The sequence below is a fragment of the Dermacentor albipictus genome, chromosome 6 (assembly GCF_038994185.2).
Source record: "Dermacentor albipictus isolate Rhodes 1998 colony chromosome 6, USDA_Dalb.pri_finalv2, whole genome shotgun sequence".
Lineage (NCBI taxonomy): Eukaryota > Metazoa > Arthropoda > Arachnida > Ixodida > Ixodidae > Dermacentor > Dermacentor albipictus.
Window position 1 is genome coordinate 39,521,334 of NC_091826.1, and position 21,703 is coordinate 39,543,036.

At 46.4% G+C, this 21,703-nt stretch overlaps 1 protein-coding gene across 5 annotated transcripts in view; it reads left to right on the forward strand.

The window, feature by feature from the left end:
• The window catches only part of LOC135914564 (uncharacterized), a 502,153-nt gene that overhangs the window by 460,628 nt on the left and 19,822 nt on the right, over window positions 1-21,703 (forward strand). For all 5 annotated transcript variants that reach the window (XM_065447470.2, XM_065447473.2, XM_065447472.2 and 2 more), the window contains 8 exons: window positions 162-301; window positions 1,489-1,648; window positions 3,366-3,466; window positions 14,588-14,719; window positions 16,695-16,786; window positions 17,368-17,449; window positions 19,865-19,927; window positions 20,446-20,542. In XM_065447470.2, the coding sequence (XP_065303542.1) occupies window positions 162-301; window positions 1,489-1,648; window positions 3,366-3,466; window positions 14,588-14,719; window positions 16,695-16,786; window positions 17,368-17,449; window positions 19,865-19,927; window positions 20,446-20,542 (867 nt within the window). The remainder of the gene's footprint in view (window positions 1-161; window positions 302-1,488; window positions 1,649-3,365; window positions 3,467-14,587; window positions 14,720-16,694; window positions 16,787-17,367; window positions 17,450-19,864; window positions 19,928-20,445; window positions 20,543-21,703) is intronic.

The following is a 21,703-nucleotide window of genomic DNA, read 5'->3' on the forward strand; positions in this document are numbered from 1 at the left end:
TTTTTCGATTGCTGACTATGGAAGTATTGCGCGTCGTGTGGTAGTGAAAAGGCAGTGGAGGAGTGACAGTCACGGGATCGCGCAACTGTCTGTCCGTATTTTCGGGGGATCCTCGCGTTATGTGCCACGCTAATGGGTGTCTCGTTGCGTCTCCCTTGCAGCGCTGGACATCGGCATTGACCGCCCCCTCACCACGACGCCATTTTTGACGCTCTACCGGAGACGCGAACGACAACCTGTGCTTCAGCCCTGGAGTCACCTGATGAATAATCTGGATGACTCCTACCATGGCGTATCCGAGGTACGTTTGTGAATTGTGTCCTCTTTTGAATTGTACGCCCGCGTTTACTATTTGTGCACTTGCTTATTAGTCTACACGCTTCTTCTTTCTTTATCTACCTAATTAAGGTGGCTGGAATGCCTCAATCGCCTCAATCGCCTCAAATGCCTCAATCGGTAAACGTACATAACTGTATGCGTTCTTTTCCCACCACGCTTACTTCTCTTTATTGTATGTAGGCATCCTTATGATGCCAAAATACAGTATATGAAGGGTGGTGCAGGACTGTCCTTATCCAATATAATTACACGCATCGCATGTTGTCGTGTATATTGTTGCTTCTGCAATGGTTTTCATGGTTTTGTGCTTGTCTGCCAGGCGCTGAATATGAAACAAAGTGCAGCTACGGCACACCTGAATCTTTAACTTCCGCTGTACATATCTTCTTCTTGTGATTATTATTACTGCGAAATCATTATATGGTTCGTGAGGCGAAAAATCCGGCGTAGTTGTCGGCGTTGGCGCGACCAAAGTCATCGAACCGTCGACTTTTGGTGGAAGTCGAAGCCACGACCTCTGGTGTTATTTAAGGCGCAGTTAATTAAGGGGCAGGTAATTAAGATGGAGCGAATTAAGGCATTCGAACCCACGGCCATTGGTAGCTGTCGAAACCACGACATCAGTGCTAATTAATGTGAATTAAGGTACAGTTAATTAAGGTATAGTTACTTAAGACACTGGAACCAACGGCCATTTTTAGGAGTCGGACCCACGACTGTGGTGCTAATTAATGATATGTTAATTAAGGTAAATTTAATTAGGACATGTGTAATTAAGACACACAAGTCCACGACATTTCGTGAGTCGAACACAGGACATTTGGTGTTAAGACGAAGGTAATTAAGGCAAAGCAATTAAGATATAGTTAAGGCAATCGAACGCACGACCTTTGTTGGGAGTCGAGTCCAGGACCTTGCGTTGCGGCATAATGTCTAAGATTCGCGTGGTGGTCGCAATGCTTTTGCATTCATCCGTGTAGTGCCCGTTTAAATTTTCGTCTTACAACTACTACTACTACTACTACTACTACTACTACTACTACTACTACTACTACTACTACTACTACTACTACTGCTGCTGCTGCTGCTGCTGCTGCTGCTTTTGTTGTCGTAGCAGTGACAAACACTGCTTGTGCTGTTCCCGTTCAGCGTCTGCTGGCGCGAGTGGACCAATGGGCGTTCAACACCTTTGCCCTGGACGCGTGTTCGGGTGGGCGCTCCATGCCCCTCCTGTGTGTGCACCTGTTCCACGAGTACGGCTTCCTCAGCACCTTCAACCTGGACGCCGTGCGCGTCTGGCGCTGCTTCAGTGAGTACACCACCTCTCCTTAACATACTTAGCGGGAATCAAGGATTTTAAATTCCGTATCTTTTCACGCGTAGTTTTCGTCGACGTCATCGTGGCAGCCACGTTCGGGTACTCACGTGTCGAGAAGCAGCGCGAGTAGGCAAGAGTACAGTAACAGAACAGGCCCATGTGGCACCCAGTTACAATTTGGTAACCGTGATTGTCTAGTGAAAAGGAGTCACTGTCAAAAACCGAAACAACCTACCCGGAGCTGACATGGTGCACTGACGTCATCGTAGCCGCCTTGTATAGGCACGGTGAGGTACTGCATCCATGACGTCACATGAAGGCAATCTATATCCAAAATCCAGAAGCTACCGAAGTCACTCTGTGAAGGGAACAACACTCGTGCATTCAATGTCCACTGAATTCAGAATTCATGTATTCAGAACACATGTATTCAGCGTCTTCTAAATCCATCATTCAAAAGCGTTTAACTTGCCGTGCAAAGGAAGCGAAATTCATGAATTCGTTTTTCACTGAATTGGTGATTACATGCTTTTGAATTCCTTACTTAAAGAATCGAACACGTTACAACTTCATAAAGAGCTTTTGAAGCTCGGTTTGCGAGTGAGCTACTGCTTCTGAATTCACTATACACTGAATTTATAATTCAGAAGCTTTCGAACTCGGTCTCCGACGGGATCGAGGCTTCTGCATTCAATGCCTACTGAATTCAAAGTTAGAAATCTCATTGATTACCTGTTGGCAGAGACGAACACTTACTAATTCAACACCCTGCGTTCAAAATTCGTTCACTTAGGAACTCACTGTGTGAACAAAACCAACTTTTCTGATTTCAAAGTTCACTGAATTCAGTGTTTTAAAATTTCTGAAATCGTTGTTGGAACGTCGAGCACTTCGAAAATTCAAGAACTGCTGAACCCGCCGTGGGAATTAAGCGGCATTCCCGAATTAACCGCTCGCCGAATTCTCAATTTATAAATTGCCTAACTCGCTGCGTAAATGAATGAACAGTTCCGAATTCACTCAACTCAAAATCTAGACTCTCCTGAGATCGCCGCGCAAAGTAGGAACAACAGCGGAGTTTACTGCGAGGAAAATCCAGAAATCCGAAGCTTCTCAACTGTCGGCCTGAAGGCCTTCTTCCCAGACAGCCTTAGGGCTGCGTCCCCAGCCGATGGCTGTGTGTCTTTCAGCGCTCTCGACGGTGGCTGGCAGCGGAAGTAATTCGAAGGAAACTGCGCTGAATTCTTCCTGGCCTTGGTCTATTAGGGGTATTGCTGACACTTTGCGAAGTGTCCGGGTGTACGACAGAGAACGTTTGGCCGCGACAGAGAGCTTTTCAGATTGCTGTAAGTGCGCTTGATTGTGTCCGCAGGGACGAAAGCTTATGGATACCAGCATTGTCCAAAAACCTTGTGCAATAAGAAAGAAAAAGAACCAGAAAAGGACAGGCGAGGCAGAACTCTTTGCATTCGTGCTACGTCTCTCTAGGCTTTGACTGTTTGCGCCCGCGTTCATATCTGCACTCACAAAGTTTGACAATGTGAACGCCAAAACTTTCAGGAAGTGTGGCGTGTACGCTTTATTCATTTCTCTTTTTTTTTTGCCTTTCGCGTCGCCGTGTTTAGACTTTAGTGCGTGGCTGAGATGAAATGCTACGTCTCTAAGAGTTCTTTCGTGTGTGTGTTTTTTTTCTTCTGATACAACGCAGACTTGATTGACGCCGGTTACCATAGCAACAACCCGTACCACAACTCCGTGCACGCAGCTGACGTCACCCAAGCCATGCACTGTTTCCTCTTAGAAGACAAGGCAAGTTTTTCTTTGCAATTCCTTCTTTCTTTCTTCTCTTTGTCGTGAACGGGGATCGTGTGCAGATGAAAGCCACTCCTTCTGTCTCGACTCCGTCAGTCGTGTCTGTGCATAGTACTTCGTGTGGAAGGAATAAGTGGGAGTGGATGTATAAGACGGACAGTCGCGAAAGCAGGAACTGCCTTGCGCATTCTTTTCGCGTAGCATCCGCCTCTGGTTTCAACTAGCTTTTCCTTCCTTCGTGCCAGCTTTCTTTACTGATTAGTCTGGCGGATACGTGTTTTCACTCGTCTTGTTTTGCTTTGTCCTGCTGCGCGGTTTTTTGTTTTTGTTTTGTTTTTCGAAAGGAGTTTGCTCGTGTTAATTGTGCTTCCGCACGCGCGCGCATTTGCGTGTGTGTGTGTGTGTGTGTGTGTGTGTGTGTGTGTGTGTATGTGTGTGTGTGTGCGTGCCTGCGTGCGTGCGTGCGTGTGTGCTTGCTAGTGAGTGTACACGGGTAATAACGACAAAAAATAAAATGACAAGAAACGGAAAGATCATCACAAGTGACTGAGAACCGGTACGCGTAAAGTGCAAAACGCTGCGCTGTTTTGCAGGAACAGCCAGGTAGCGAGGTTTCTGGGCCGTTCCCGTGTTTGCAGTGCGGCGGAGATCAGCAGCTATCCCGATAACGGTTGGAGCGATCGTGAATTCCGATCGCCATCTATTTATCCCGTGTTGCGCTCGCATTCAGGTCGGCTGTCATTGTTTCCGAGCTGCAATTGGTCTACGCTGAAGTTAGCGGAATGGGAAAACGACCCGGTACTCTTGCTATCAGCTTGTGGCCAATTGCGGTTGCAGGGTCGCTTTAAACGAGGAGTGAAGGGGTGGGGGGTATCATAACTCGTACAAGAAATACACGAGCAGTCCTAGCTATTGGCATAAACAATACCTGCTCGGGTCTCGGGTCGAACCGATGGAAGCGGCTGCAGCGCTGCAAGCGTATTCTCCACTGCAGGAGCATTTTTCTCCGGTACCGTGAGTAATGCCCTTTCCCCGTGCGCCTGACTCGTGTGGTGTGAGCTTTGCGCATTTATACATTTTGCCCTGACTAAGGATGCGACGGCCGCAGCCGGAATAGAACCCATGACCTCGAGCTGAGTGATGACGCACCGATCATTGTAGCCTGCATAGCTTATCTCTCGCCCCTCCCTTTTTTGTTGCTGTCCTTAGCCGCGCTCGCGATCGCCTACGAAAAGCTCTCTCCGTATTGCCTCAACCGCGCATGCCTGCCCGCCTGCCTACAACCTACGTCACTCCTTCCCACGCGAGACGCTCCTTTTGATTCGCGGCCCCTCACCTTTCGCGTGTGGACACAGAAGCGGTGGTTGTGCTTCTCCCATCGTTCATCTCGTCCGATGCGTCGCACCGTTTTCCTTCGAGAAAGAAGAGGAAGAGCGGTTGGGAGTGAGCGGAGTGAAGTGCCTCACTGTTTGAACGCCGCGTTCTAGCGCTCGTAGCCTTGGAAGGCCTCCTACGGCGCGCTACGCTTTATTCGCTCATCCTTTCGGTACCGCACTCGCTGCCGGCCCATACTGACCATCGTATGCAATCCTGGCGGGTTATGTAATGCGCACGCATGCAACGAACAGCGTGGTTTATCCATTAAGCTGCCGGCAGCGACCTTTATTTTTTTCGCGTTGAGTAGGGGCACTGTGTATATAGGAGCGACCCACGCCTGAATTGTGCTCTACGATTCTGGACTATTTTGGGTGAAAAAGCAAGCGAAGGCTGAAAGCGCGCGCGCGTGTGAGGGAGAGAGAGAGAGAGAGAGAGTAGAATAGATGCCTGTTCAGTTCAATCGATCTCAGCAGAAGGCACCAGTTGTTGAATAGACGTCACCCACATGGAAGCATTTCAGTTCCTTTACACTTACAAGAGTGGCAACTGGAATGTCATTTCGCATCTTTTGTTCTGTGGCTGTAACCGGTAGCGTGGGGGTTGCATTGTGCTGAGAGAACGCGGCGTTAATGGCAAGTGTGGGGAAGCGTGAGCGTAACTTTATCAGTGAAAGTTCTTACTTTTTTTTTTGCACTCGCACATTGACGTCACGTTTACATCCTTTTCGTGTGAAGCTGCTGTTTCCCGTATTAGGAACCGCCTCTCAGGCCGCTCTTGCTCTGCTGCGGCCAGTATGTCGCAGTTTTGGGGCACGGGGCTTTTTTGTTCACGGAGAAAGCGGCATTTGGGGTCCGGTCTGCGGCAGACACCCTGTAACGCATTCTGAGATGTCGTCCAACTGGCGCAGATTAGTGAAGCTTATATATATATATATATATATATATATATATATATATATATATATATATATATATATATATATATATATAGAGTGAGATAGAGAGAGCGAAAATGTGGTAGCTCTTAGCACTGCTCGCACGAACTTAGAATGCTGGCGTGAGCCATGGTCTGACGTATTTCTGCAGATAATGCGCTTGGCTGTGATATGTACTTGTTCGATGGGCATTGACTGGGCAAATATTTGTTTGACAGCTATTGGTTGAAGAAGGCATTGCTTTGACAAGTATTGACTGTACAAGCGTTGGTTTTAAAGTATTGCTTTCACAAATACGCATAGTGTTTTGATGACCGTATTGGTATGATAAGTGCTGATTGGATGAGCATCGATTTGACAAGTGTTGGCTTGTATCGAAAGGTATCGACAAATCCACTGCAAAGAATGCGTTTACAACTCGTCGTAGTTTGTGATATTTACCTCCACTTTACATATTTCACTCATTTGCGCCGCTCCCGTTGAGCGTATTTCATAATAACCTTTAATTTTCTGCCGCTCGTTTGCTTATATACTCGTAGTTCTCCGCTAATATTTCTCTAATGAAACGTTAAATTCTTTTTCACGTTACCCTTATGCCAGTCTAGGGTAGCAAGTCAGAAGCTGGTCTTCTGGTTAACTTTCCTTCGTTTGATACCTCGATCCTTCTCTCTTCCTAGCCTTTTACTTTTTAATATAAACTTTTTTCTCCTCACCGGGAACCGGCGTGTTTCCGTCAATATATTTGCCAAGAAGACGTTTTCAAGCCATAATTCACCGCACTAACCCGGATTTTTCGTTTGCCTGGTAATGTCTCCTTGTAAAACTGAACTAACATCTCTTTCGTGACAAGGCGTTTCGTTTGCGCCTTGATATCATCCGGCGTCTTGAACGAGACGCAGCAGCTCGACAGGCAGCGGGAAGGGGGAGGTGGACGAGGGGAGGAGGTGGAGAAGGAGGCGCCCGAGACGCCTCCTGCTCTTAAGATGATCTGTGGATGAGGAGGGGAAGAGAAGAGTTGAGGCGTGGTGTGGAGTGGGGAAGAGCGGGCAGCTCGAGGAAAGGGGTCCGGAGAGCGCATAGGAGCGTCACGCGCGTCTTAATAAACCACGTCGCGTGCCTCGGGCACGGCTGGGTGATTTTTAATTAGCGACGGCGGAGGAGACGCCAGACGTTCGCGCTCAAGTTGTTATCTTCCGCCCCGCCCGCATGTTGTTTCGGTGCTCGCTTGTCCTTTTCGCCTTCTCTCACTCCGCCTGCCTCAAATCTTCATTTTCCCTGCCTTATCTATATTCTTTATTATTGCTCCGTCTTCTCGTTCTTTTATGTGGCTGCTTCTTTGCTTTCTAAGAAAGGCGAACTAAACGATTGATTGATTGAGTGATTCATTGAGTGAGTGAGTGAGTGAGTGAGTGAGTGAGTGAGTGAGTGAGTGAGTGAGTGACTTTTTTGAGAAACTGTCATCTTTCCTCTAAAAGTATCATATAACATTCCTCTCGACTTATTTTTCAATCCCAGCTGTGTGTCGCCTCCTTTGTTTATTGCCTCAACCGGTTTAGGTTTGCATGCGGTTTAAGCGGTTTCTGTTAATGTGCGTCTTGTCGACTTGATCAGTCTTAACTGCCTCATCTTTCAAACTGTCGTTTCCTAATGACTCGATGCAAGAGGGAAACGTTGGCTAACAGTCTCACGAACACGAACAGCCTGTTCCTCGTCTCACGAACAGGTTGCGCAGTTAAACACACCGTTTCTTTCGTTTGCGCGCATAACTTGTGTGAAAGAAAGAGTAGAAGCAACATGCAATTTCATTCCGACGTCATGCCGCAGCGACAGCGCAGGCAAAAAACAAAACAAAACCACTTAAGTATAAGAATAGTTACCGGACTTTCTATTTATGTTGTAGTTTGTGCAGTAGAACGGCGCGTAACCGCAAGTAGATATATATAAAAAAACACTTTAGGCATGTTTGTGAAAAGGGATTTATGGCGGGAACGTCTTCAAGGTCACCTCACATTATCGTCGTTTCATCGTTCGACAACTTATTGAATGGGGAGAAGCCGGTGACGCATTAGACGCAGACGTTTACAATTTCATCGTAATGACAGTAAATACGTAATGCGCAAACAGCGACGGTACGACGTAGCAGTGAAAGCAACGCTACGACGTTACAAAATGCCTATCTGACCAACAAGGCAAGCAAAAGCGGCATTATTACATAACAGCACAATATAACATGATAAACACAATACAACGTAACCGTCGAAACAACACAGCGACGTTACAAAGAAACTATGATTGCAACAGTGCAAACAAGAACGGCAATATTACACAACAGCGCGATACAATACAGTGCAACACAGTACATTGTAACAACCGTACAAATAAAGTATACTCTCATTTCGACTCGCTGTCTCACTCTCCTCTACAAGTGTAGGGGAGCAACGCGGACAAATTATAATTAAGAGGAAGTTCTATATTGAGGCTGACTTCTATTTAGCTATTTAGATACGTGTGAAACGCAGAAAGTTCCGCGGTTCAGGACGTCTGAACACATTTGAATCAAATTTGTAGCATTTAAGAAAAAAAAGATCAATTCTACCGACAGTGAAAGGCAGAACATTGAATTATGCCCCCTAAATTTTACAATGATTGCTGTAAAGTATCAGCCCTCTTGTCGTCAAGGTTGCGCCGGCGCGAGTCTCTGAGGCGACAGGTGCGGGCGCTACGCATGCGCAAGCTTTGTCACGGGATCAGCGCGGCGCCGTGCTATGTGTAGAGGTAGTATGGGCTCAGAGAACAGTGGCGCGACAGTGGAGAGTGAGCGTTACGCTCAAGCCGCTCGGTAAAACGGTGCGCAACAAACGGCAGCATGCTCTCACCGACGAGCACAAGCTTCGAAATTTCGACCTTACTTCTTTTTTCTTTTTTTTTCTTTTTTTTTGTACCGGCCTCACATATTTGGCAACGTCTAGATCGTTGTCTTCAGTTTCCTCTTAAATTATTATTTTATTTTTACAGACAAGCCTTTAAGCACTGCTTCGCAACCATTCTCGTTCGGCGGTGAAGGCCGGCGGGCTCGGTATAATATGTCTATCTAAACACAGCGAACACCCGGAATTGCAGATTTGAAACGCAATTATCAATTGTAAAATCAAAGCTACCTTGCGCACGATTTGTTCGAATGGACAGCAACTTAAATGCGCGGTTTTAATAACCAATAATCGATAACTTTCGTTTCACATGTCGCGTTTTACTGTCTCCGCGTCGAAGGTCAGTTAGGAACGCCCACGGCTGCAGCGGTGAAAGCAGAACGCCCGTTGCTGCAACGCAGCCTACGTGGGAGGGTTCAGTAACCTCCGTATTCATAAATGCGCCTAAACTTTAATCCCATCTTTCACTTAGCCTAAATGACATCCGTAGCGAACGCGCCTAGGGAAACGCAGTGAGAGCTTTCTTCGGCACGTTTACGTCAGGCGTAATTTAGATCGTAATTAGAATTTAGACTTGCCGGAAATTTATGTGTGTTACCTTCCTGAATTTTTTTTTTATCGAGCGCCTCTCGTATCGAAACACCTCGTACTCATCTCGTGCCTTCGCTGTCTCCGTCGTACGACATTTATTTTCATCTAGGGCTAATTTTAGATCGTCATTTACTGCAGCGCCCGTGCAGCTGTTTTTAATGTTCTTGCCTCCATGTATATGCAAGCATGTCTGTGCGGGAGTCTCTCGGGTCTACGTGCTCGTGCTGTTTTTTTTTTTCTGTAGTCTCTTAAATAACTTCTCTTCGTCTTTCGTTTCGTATTTGCATCATTGCTAAGCTTATTTTTAGTTTTATATTTTTCCTTTCCTTCCTGAAAGGGTACTGGAAGATGACAACCTCACGTGAACTTTGCTTGATGTAAACTTTGCACTCCTGTAAAGCGTGCTTCACAACACGGACGATCTTACTGAGGCGAAGCAAACTTGCGTTGACAGGCGCGCGTGCGTGCGTGTCTGCGTGCGTGTATACGCGCACGTGTGTGTATGTGTGTATATGTGTGTTTGTGAACTTGTGTGTGCATGCGCGCGTACTTGCGTGCGTAGGTATTTTGGGTATTCTTGGGTAGATATCGGGCAGTGCCAAGGCAGAATCCTGGTACTTGCGATGTGTGTGAGTAGTGAGACATCGGATTGATTGATTGATTGATTGATTGATTGATTGATTGATTGATTGATTGATTGATTGAAGTACATTATACAGCTTTTCCTTTCTGTTTGATGCACGAGTTGCCTAGATTGGCATACCCTTGGGAAGTTCTTTTTTTTCTACTTCTTCTTCGAATAAAGCACCTGTCTGGACCGAGTTTTTTCTATTACACCGCTCTGTCACAACCATCTGTCCGCGAAGGGACTCTTGTTTGCTCCGTCCACGGCGCAAAGTAATTGCTCTCTCGTAGCGCGAGTTCTGTTTTAAAGGTCATCCGAGCGTGGGCGTCGCAGGACTGCTCTCAACGCCAGGAGAAGATGTAACGCTGGACACGGGCCGTTGAACAGAAGAGCGCGCCGCACTTGTATCAACGGGGGACCAGGCCGCTTGCCATTAGCGTAGGCGTTGCTCTTCCTGAGGCAAAGACAGAAAGCAACTAATATGGATCGCACTGCTGATCTCTCTCTCTCTCTCTCTCTCTCTCTCTCTCTCTCTCTCTCTCTCTATATATATATATATATATATATATATATATATATATATATATATATATATGTGTGTGTGTGTGTGTGTGTGTGTGTGTGTGTGTGTGTGTGTGTGTGTGTGTGTAACCGCGTGGATTTTGGAGATAGGAAGCTCCGGGAAATAAGTAATAAATCTATGGGAGCGTCGTCAACTGCAGGCTTCATCTGCCTATAAAAGATTTATAGACTAGTAGTGTACAGCGGAAAGGCAGCTATCATAGCGCTGTTTTTTTTTCCCTTTTTGCAGCATCGGGTACACAGATTTTGAACGTTCTTTCCATTGGGAACAAATGGGACTAACATCTTTAAATTTAGACTGTAGTAAAAATTAATGGCTCCAGTACCTTAAACGCGAAATATGCTACTGTTTGACGCCAAATGTTATCTCTGCTCGTTTTACCGTCGATATGTCGATATGTTTTGAACATTCCCTGACGTCGTACATATGAAATCCGCTTTCTCTTGTTAATATGACTGAGTCTCCGTAGTTTCTGTATTACTGATCGTACTACTGTAGCGCTCTTCATTTCTTGTAGCACTGCTTGGTGTAATGTTTCTCCTTAAAAGAGAGAGAGAGAGAGAGACAGAGGAAAGGGGAAAGGCAGGGAGGTTAACCAGAGGGAGAGATCCGGTTTGCTACCCTACACTGGGGAGAGAGGGAAGGGGGAGGTAGAGCGATATCAAAGTAGAGATAAAGAAAGAAAGGAGCGTAGACATGCAGTCACAGTCGGTCACTGTCGCCGCATACTGCCAAGACCTGAAGCTGACTAGGGTGCGAATTAGCAAACCCGATGGCGAAGTACACCCACCCGTACGTTGCGCCAAGAGTCACATATGCCGTCCAATAATCGACGGCCGCTTATATTTCGGGCGTAAGGGCTAACCTCGTGACGCGGGCCTCGTCCTAGGTTGCGGCGGAAGCATTCGGGATTCGTCGACGTTTGAGGTCGAAGCGCGTCGAGAGGTGCGAACGGCGTTCCACGAACTACGCCCATCGACCCTCGTCACCGATTGCGCGAGCGGTTTTTCAAATTCACAGTTTATATCGATTTCCAGTTGAGAACGTCGATTAACGAGCGAAATTCGGAGGGCATTGCACGGTGAATCTGCAGAACGGTGCCCCCCCCCCCTCCCCCCCCTCCTGATCTGCTAAATCCTCGCAGCAGAGCGGCTTCGCGGAATCGAGTTATCCAGCGACGTACCGTGACCGTAGAGAGCCGCAGCCCCGCAAGGCGTTTCCTTCTTTCCAATCGTCCGCTCTATGCTCTGTCTCAACAGTTGCTTGCAGTGTGGCGAAAACTAGGGCTTCTGTCAGTCAATCGGTAAAAAGAACACTCTGCGCGTTCCAGAGTTGCTTTAGCAATGCGCCTGAAACTATCGATGATTTTCTTTTTTTGTTCTATCCTGCCGCCGATTTTCGACACAAAGAAAAACGTTTAGAAGTTCAATAGGGCCAGCGTGGGCTGTAACTAAGATCGCGAACCATTCTCTCCTTTGGCGCGTCTTCGCTGGGATTCGGCCACAGGGTCGCCTGTACAGCAATGTACAATTTTATGACGAACGTAAAACGACCACCTTATTCAATTTCGAAAATTGTCTATCGATTACTTTGTCTTTTCTTTAACATAAATATAATTTATCTCAAATATGATTTTAGCTTTCCTCTCATTTCTGCATTCCCCCCTCCCCCCTCCCTTTATATAGCCGCAGATATTCTAAATATTTAAAATGATGTTATTAAGTCGCATGCTTGTAGAACCGCCTACTTCTCGATCAATTTCTCTTATTGAGTAAGAGCCACTGTCGGTTTACGGAACAGAACAGAGGGGAGGGGCTCGCCTGTTGTGCGTAAGCGATCTTGGTGGGACAAGCTGGCCGGGTAGCGCATCGTCGTGCGAAGGGCGACGACCAGATGGCGCACGGCAGAGGGGAGGTCGCTTCTTCTTAACGTCTACTCGGGTTTGGAGGAATCGGCCCTTAGCGTTCACCGCACTGCATGGTGTTGGCGAGACTCGAGAAGTAGTTCGCAACTCTCGCGCGAGCTAGACAATTGCTCTCTCTCTCTCTCTCAAAAAAAAAAGAAAAGATGAGGCCGGTCCTCGTGTCTTAATTGGGCGGAAATCGAAATTCAATCTACTCGTCGACGAGAACGTACGGCCAGGATTTAATCAGTTCGCGATATTGTTTCTTCTTCTTCCACGTTTCCTCGGGGAATGCACAATCGAGCCGGGAGAATGGAAGGGAGGACGTGTTGGGGTGCGGGAGAGGGTGGTTTTGCGCCGCGCACGCGTTGCAGCTGTATTTGAAAGACGACTGTACGCGGCTCGTGTAACGGCTGTGTGGGGCCTGACTCGTATTCCGTTTCAATCATTATTCCGTGCAACCGACGCAACGAAATCGCTGGCCGGGCGGTTGATTGGAAATCGGATAATTGTGTCGTGGCAGCCATTGCTTTGCGCTGGGCGCCCGTCATCGTTTTTTTTTTTGACGAGATTCGGTGCATCCCGCTTAATTAGGAACTCGGAAAAAGTGAGACGGAGAGAACGGCTCTGCGAGCGCATGCTGCTCCAGCATTGACGCCCACCAAATATTTTTTTAGACGTGTGGCAGCGACGCAGAGGGAGACGCTGAGCGGGCGCCTAAAACTCGCCGGCTTAGAGAGCGGTGCTTCGCGGCGAAAAAATAAGCGTTCCGTGAAGGCGATTAACGAGGAAACTCTTTGACATGTGACAGACGGACTCTGCAAACGGCGCGGCAGTTCCACTTCTGTACAAATAAGCTTCTGGAAGACACGCGCACGCACGTAGAGAAGGACAGGGAAGACGAGCACTAATCTTGCCTGTCCTTCTCCGTGTATGTGTGTCAAATTTGCGCGCCTCTTCCAATGGCTGTGTTTCTCTGACTAGCCAAGCAAGAAGTGCTGCTGTCAAAGAATGCGCCGGTCCCGCGTCGTTTGCGTAGTCCGGGTCTTAGAACGCGACAGGTTGCAGCATTGGTCTGGCGAATTGTTCGTTTCTGTGAAGTGTTTTATGCGGGCGTGTGTGTGTGTGTCTGTGTGTGGCCAACGGCACTATGGCTTTTCTACAAACAACAGCGTCTTTAACGTAAAAAAATACTGCGTTGATTCTGTTGCTTCTTCGCACTTTGGTCGCCTAAAAAAGCTTAGCTGCAAATTAGCCAGCAAGGTCTTCAACGAGGGATAACTACGGTGCCGCAGCTCTGGCACAAGATTCGTGCAATTGAGAATTGCTCTCACAATGACTGCAGCTCAAGATTACCGTCAGTCGGGAACAAGTAAAAAGCTTGTGGCACCAATACATTGTTGTCCAACTCAAATACAATTTTAATAGATGCGCCAGCCAGTTACATTTGCTCATTTTCGTGACGTCATAGTGGAGGCGAACTTATTTCAACATCGGTGTCCCTCGGTAACTATGTTATAAGAGTATGGAGGCGCTCAGCGCATGCGCAGTGCGGTTTTGTGGACGCAGCCTGTCCCGAACTCTTAGGTCGTCGCCGAGTGTATAGCGGTGTCAGACACTTCTTTCTCTCTCTTTTTCTTTTGCCACTGTTTTGATTGACAGTTTACATATCGACAGAATAACGGGAACACTTACCGTGGAGTCGACGTTTACACAAGGTGTCTTACGCGCGTCGAGGGAAGTAATCACGGGCGTGCGTGAGTTTGCGTGGGTGTGCGAAAGCCTGGAGGCATTACGGGAAAAGTTCCGGCCTACGGGGAGGACGTCATTCGAAGTCTCGCTCGGGCCACAGGGTAACGTCAACGAGAGAGTTATATCACTGCGGAGCTTTGCGTGCGGAGCTCGTGAGTGGGGCACACTTAGCCGAATCTCCCGTCCCCTTACCAGCTTCCCAAAGTGGGCCTCGAGCCATCATTTGCATAAATTATTCTCTCTCCTCCCTTTTGGAAATGTTGACTCCAGTCGGAGCCTTTCCCCGGCTCAGCCACTCTTAATCACTTCCTCGCCATATTCCTGTGAACTTTTTGCTTCCTTCGAATTTCAGCCAACCATGGCGCAGGCATGATCCAACTTGCCGACGACGCATTGGCTAACCCGCTCGTTCTTTGGCGCGTGCAGATCCGCGAGCACATGAACCCCGTGGAGGCGATGGCGTCGCTCATTGCGGCCGTCACCCACGACCTGGACCACCCGGGGGTCAACCAACCGTTCCTTATCGCTACCTCCAACCACCTGGCTGCACTGTACAACGTGAGTGTGCCGCTTGCGGTGACGATTACCGTGACGCTTTCCAGCAGCTTCGTTTGCAAGTAGCCTCGAGTATAGCGCGAAGTGTCATCATATATACATGCAGGGAAGACTGGTCCACCAGCCGAAAACGTAAAGTAAACACGTCTTACTTCCAAAAGGTTCGTCGTATTTTTCCTGTGCATATGTTACGTCGTGTTCTGCGTGCTTAACTTTGAAGAAACCCCCGATAGATAGATAGATAGATAGATAGATAGATAGATAGATAGATAGATAGATAGATAGATAGATAGATAGATAGATAGATAGATAGATAGATATCCTCACTTTGCAAATAATGGGAACAGATATGTCAAAAGTTCTTCAAGCTCCAGGATTTGGATTAAGCGGACGTTACTTCAGTATTCTCGGCTTCGATTTTTAAATAGCAACACGCGACTGAATGTGAATAACTGAAGGGTTATTTAGCGAATATTTTAGCGAGCTCATTGCGCATTGCGATTTGCCACGTAAGTGATGTCTGCCTTTTCGGGTTAGTCAAAAGACAGGAAAACGCTGTCGCAGCCGATATTAAAAAAAAGAACTGTTCATACTATATATGAAAAACAAAAGAAAATTTATGCGCATCTTGAGCAATGTGCGAATTCAGCGCAATCGAAGCTTTGACGAGCCGCCAAGCGAAAACGGCGCGTCAGGATTAGAAACGCGCAGCGGATTTTCGCGCGTCCCCCATCGATCGTCAGCAACGCTGATGTACCTTGCACAGCAAAAGTAAGCTGTATTCCGGAGTGATGCTTTCAATATATTTTCAATATATTTTCAATAGATGTTCAATAGGTTTTCAATACATTTCGCATGACTCGATGCCAAACGCCTTCAGAGCAGTTGGCCGAAAACGTTCCCAGCACTGTGCGAAGAGCTGGTCACAATTCTGGGAGTGCGACCGCTACCGAGTCTCGCATAAACCCACTGAAAGTGACTGTGACTATCCGCGTCAGTGATAGCTCCTAGGGCGAAACCTATATGACATCAAAGCCCCTATAACACCCCTAAACAAATCCTCTCTAATTGAGGTTAAGTTAGATTAGGGGATTGACGTCGGTGGAACGACTAAAGCGATGTATTAGGCTTATAATGATAATAATAATAATAATATTAATAATGAAAGATATATAATAATATGATAATAATATAATAATAATGAAAGAGCTTATTATTATTATTACTATTATTATTATTATGTGACGACGACGACGTTTAGAAAATCGAGTGACGTTTCTGAAATGATGACCGTGGTACGATGATAGCGTGACGACGACTGTAGACGACGTCGACGCCATAACGGCCCTCTAACCGCTCCAAATAAATCCTCTCTAAATCCACCTAATTGGGATTAAGTTAGGTTCACCAAGTCCCTCTAATTTGGGTTATGTTAGGCATCATCATCTTCATCAGCCTGGCTACGCCCATTGCAGGGCAAAGGCCTCTTCCCCACTTCTCCAACTACCCCGGTCATATGTGCTAATTGTGGCCATGTTAAGTATAACCTCACCGAACTCCCTCTGCAGGGCAAAGGACCTGGGCAAAGGCCCCATACTTCTCCAACTACCCCGGTCATGTGCTAATTGTGGCCATGTTAGGTATAACCTCACCCAACTCCCTCTGATTGGCGTTAGGTTAGGTTCCTCTCCAGTCCCTATGAACGGGGTTAGGTTAAGTTAACTTAAGCCAGCATACCCTAACCCCAATTAGGGGCATTTGTAAAGGATTTATTCAGAGGCGTTAGAGGAATTGGATGTGAAATGAGCTTCATCCCAGCTTCTACTCGGCAAGACTGCCGAAGACGACACACAGAATCGCGGAGAGGTGGGCAAAGAAAGTTTCGCGTTTAGAACAGGTTTCATACAGTCGTGTACTTCGCCGGCGACAACACATGACGGCGACTCAATGGTGCCCCGTGTCCTTTCTTCTTGCGCAGAATTTCTCGGTGCTAGAGAACCACCACTGGCGCTCTGCCGTGTCCTGCCTGCGTCAGTCTGGGATTTTCGATCACCTGCCCACTTCTGTATGGTGAGTGATCTGCACCGCGTGGTTTAACCTGGTTGTCCGTTGCGTCCAAGGAAGCAGCCTAGCATTGGCTTCACGGCTGTCTCCCGGCCAGTCCGGCGCTGCCAAATTCCGGCGCCATGGTCGAATCCGCCATGTTGACGATTTTTCATTGGCTCGCGCGGGACTGCTACGGCTTCGTGGCGTGGCTGGCTGAAAATCTCCACATGATGGATTTCGGCTTTCTCCTGACTGGCACTGCTGTTCGTGAAAGGGACTTGTGTTTTCAGCAGAGCCGTGGAGATGTGGCCTGCTTTTGAGGCCTTTATAACACATTTGTGCTTTTCATTATCGGTATCGATATTATTTTTTAGAAGGAAACTAATTTTTTACCCTTCCGCTGACTTGTTTTCCTTGTTACCTAATCTTCAAGTGTGAAACACGTTGTGACTGCCCAGCCAAGCACAGAAGCCGTAGAGGCTAATGTAACAGGGTTAGCCGTAAGGCTAACTCTGTAAAACTTAATCGTCGTAAAAAAATACTGTGCTAATATCACATGAAAGACAACAAGTCTTTTTCTCGACGTGGTTTGTGGTTGCGTGCAGGGATGAAATTGAAGAACAAATTCGGAGCCTCATCCTGGCAACGGACATCACTCGGCAGCAGGAGTTCCTGTCCAGGTTCAAGGTGAGCACTCTCCTGGCTTGGTAGTGTGATTCTTATTACTTATTAAAAGAAATAGTGGGAGCCGATAGTTTACCCCGAGGAGGTAAGTAAGTGGTAAATAAGTAAGTAAATACGTAAGGGTAAATAACAAAGGAAACGACAGAAGAGCAAAAAAAATGTACGGACGGGTACACAATATCACAAAATTTGCGAGGGCGCGCCAAACCGCATTATTGTGCCCCCCCCCCCCCCCCCCCAGTGGCGAGACATCGCAGTGCGCATGCGCGTCCTATGGTGCTCGTGTGCCTGCGAAACGCGCACTTCTGGCCAATCTGCTGTCGGAATTGTGACGTGTGCAAGTGCTTGCGAGTGCTTGCAAGTGCCCGCTCTGCAAGTGCCTTAAAATTATGGGGTTCAACGTGCCAAAACCACTTTTCTAATTACGAGGCACGCCGTAGTGGAGGACTCCGGAAATTTCTACCACCTGGGAATTTTTAACGTGCACCTAAGTCTAAGTACACGGGTGTTTTCGGATTTCGCCCCCATCCTGCAAGTGCTTGCAGAGCTGGGTGTGTTTCGACCGGCGGATCGTGGAATGTGTCGTCGCACATCGTAGCGGCCGAAACAGACATCGTATTCGTATGCGCTGTCGTAATCTTCTGCACTAGTCCTAATTTCGACAGCAGGCTGGCCAGAAGTGCACTGTAAAATCATTTGCACCCCTAAAAGTGAACAAGAGTGTAAATGGGCGTGTGATTCACACCCTTAGACTCATTTTAGGCGTCAGGGCGTGAGTTTAGATCTCATTGAAATCCGCATTTGCTTTGAAAGTTGTAGATTATGTTCCAGCGTAGATGTATCGGCAGGCACACGAACACTAAAGGATGCGTATGCGCAATTCCATGTTTCGACACCGCACCCTTGCCTGGTCAGGCGGCGCTAGAACGCAGTTTGGCACGCGCTTGCAGTTTCCGTAATATTTCGTCTTCGCCTTTACATTAAGGCAAAAAGTAAAGTAATGACCGATAAAAAACTTCAAACAACAAATAGCTTCTAAAGCAAGATAAGTATTGTTCATTAGCTGCAGCAAAATCACTGTGCGCAACAATAATTGGAGGATGTGAGTTCCAATCGTCAGTGGTTCTTGGAAAGAAACGAAATTTAAAGCCGTTTGTTTTCGCAAACATATGAATCAGCGTATGCCCAGGGCTAAGACGAGTCTTTAGAGTCGTGATATGGCGAACACTATTAAAACGGACGTTTGGGCGAGTTGGTGAGCCACATTTGAAACAGAACAGCGTGGTTTTTCCGGAAACGGAACAGCGCGACACGGACAGCGCTCGTCCGTGTCGTTTCTCCCTGCTTGTCCCCGTGAAAACCGGGCTGTTCTGTTTCGAACACGATTAGGCAGGTTGAATTTAACTTTTTTGCGCGCAAACGTATTTAAAGAAACGTCAGTAGACCAATTTTACTTCGAGTTTCTGATTCTCGTATACCATTCCTTTTCATCATGAGGGCTGGTGAACTTTCCATTCTATATTTCCCAAATATGAATCAATCTGCCTTGCGGTGGTTGATTACTTAGTATGGATTGTAAATTTTGTGAGCAAGTGTAGAATGATGCCGGCTGCTCCGTAAGATTAAACTGTTAAATGAATGAATGATGAAGACAGGCGCAGTGAAATTTTTCAGCTGTTTAGTAGGTTGCTACCAAATGCGTGGAACAGCCACTTGGAAAAATGTAGGGCGCAAGAAGAGAAAAACGTATATCATATTTCCCATAATCCGAGATATAAATCATGGTGGCCGCATATCGATGGGGGCGAAATGCGAAAACATGCGCGTACTTAGATTTAGGTGCACCTTAAAGAACCCCAGGGGGTCCAAATTTCCGTAGTCCCCCACTACGGCGTGCCTTATAATCAAATCTAGGTTCTGGCGCGTAAAACCCCATAATTTAATCAAATTTTTAGTCCGAGAGGTAAATACAGTCTTCTAGTACTCAATAATAATTCGGTAACATTTTCACGCAGAATCATTTTAAACAATACAAAAGAAGTGAAAAATTGAGGTTTCACATTGATTTGGAACACCACACGAAAATTGTAAAACATCATCGCAGGTTCATGCATACGGAAACACCAAATTACACTTAACCTAAAAAACAAAGAGAACTACAGTAAATAATAATAATAATAATAATAATAATAATAATAATAATAATAATAATAATAATAAATCTATTACTACTAATTAGTGCAAATATTTAGTAGTGCATTTGATCTTAGACAAGCATGTCTAAGCATGTCGTTTACTTAGGATTTGCATAACCCCAGAAGTTTGGGAGAGCCAACTACTAACAAAGTGCTTCGCATAACATCGGTTACCACAGTGTGTGAGATCTGTCAGATGTTGCTTTTCATTTCTTTCTCGCAGCGATACTTGGAGAACAACGTGCTCGACATGGCAGACAAAGAATACCGTCACTTCATTCTCCAGGTACGTTTAAAATCACGGCCGCGGACCAAACATTAGCTTCTGCATTCCCATACGTGCGGTTCCTTTGAATTACTTGCACTTGTCTGACTAAAAATTTTATTTTCGAAACTGAAGTTTTTGAAATGAGGCTCTTTGAAATTTTTTTGAATTTTTGTGGCATACCAGTAGGTTAGTCTGTTGCGCGTGTCTGGACGTTCTTCAGCTGTCAAAGTTCTTTCGCGAAGCTTGTTGCTTGGTAATTTCCGTGTATCGCTCAACTAATCAGAGGCCCATTACGCAGATGTTAACTGACTTAGATTATGCGGTTCTATTGTTCTGGTCTTCTTTTTTTTCAGCCTTAAATTTCGCACGACGAGAGTGAACAGGTCAAGGCCGATAGTCTTGTTTTTTCGTTCTCGCTTTTTTCTTTTCACTTGTAGCGACATTCGCGTTTGTAAGTCGAAGTGGTCTAACCATCTTACTTTCTTTTTTTGGAAAAGCTGATGGTGTGTCACATCGCGCGTTCGCTCTTGTCGCAGATTGCTCTGAAGTGCGCCGACTTGGGAAACCCCTGCCGTCCCTGGGATATCAGCCACCGGTGGAGCCTGCAAGTCTGCAAAGAGTTCTACAGGCAAGGTACGAGGAGGTCACACTGCGAGCTCGGAAAAGAGCGTCGCTCAATTGAATGCACACGACATCCGACACCGCTTCGTCGCCCTAATACACCGGGTTAAATTTTTTTTATTAGGAACATTACGAATAGTCTGTGGCGCATAACGCAATCTTGTGACATCGGTTGGATTACGTGAAGGGGCGGAGATTACTAGCCAAAAATCGCGATGTGTTGTCGACTAATAAAATGGGTTACACCAACTTTTAGCTGCCTCCGGGCACGCTCTAGTTGTAAATGCAAAGCCCGGCAAAAATCGAGTTCCTATCCTTTCAGTGAAAATGTTGCGCTCGATGCTAGTTTTGAGAATCACGCCTTCAGGATGTGTGACGAAGTGAACTTGAGCGAAGTGAACGAAGTGATTCTTGAGTGGGACGTCGTGTCCATGACGTGTTTCTCGAAACTGGCGCTAAGCGCGGAATTTCTGCTGTACGTGTGTAAGACTTCTTCTGCAATTTCGTACATAGCTGGAACATGTGCCCTAAGGCCAATAATCGTAAAGCTTATAATTGAAACGTTCGTAATTAGTCAATAATGCACTGTGACTTGCTGCGCAAGTATCGTCTTCCTCATCAATAAATGCAGGTGATGTAACAGGATTGCGCTCTTTGCCGCTGGCGATATATAATAGCTCGGTTTTCACTAAAGCATCGCCGGTTGATATACTTATATCTAAATTTGACCATTGTTTCCATAATGTTACATGTTGCCTGGTGCAGAGGAAGAAAAGCCCACAGTACCGGTTTGTGAATGTAGAGCTGCTTGTTGGAAAAAGAAATCTCGATAGTGCGTGTTTTATTTATTCATTTTTATCCTTCTCCATTTAAATGTACCACCGCGCTCCTTGGCCACTCAGCCGTTGTGGGTGTGTACCACAGTCCGGAAACCATGATCATCATATGACGATGATAAATCTTTGTTAAAATATCGGTGGCCCACTGCATACTCAAATTTCTCTTTTTCCTTTTTCTTTCATGCTCACATGCTTCATTTATTTAATAATTAGTTGCTTTAGCCTTCATGCTTGTGACAGCTACCGTTTCTTATCTCATAATCACAAGTCACTAGCTTCGTTTCAATTTATTTTCCTCTTAAAAAAAGAATTTGTTAACCCATGCACCGCCCGA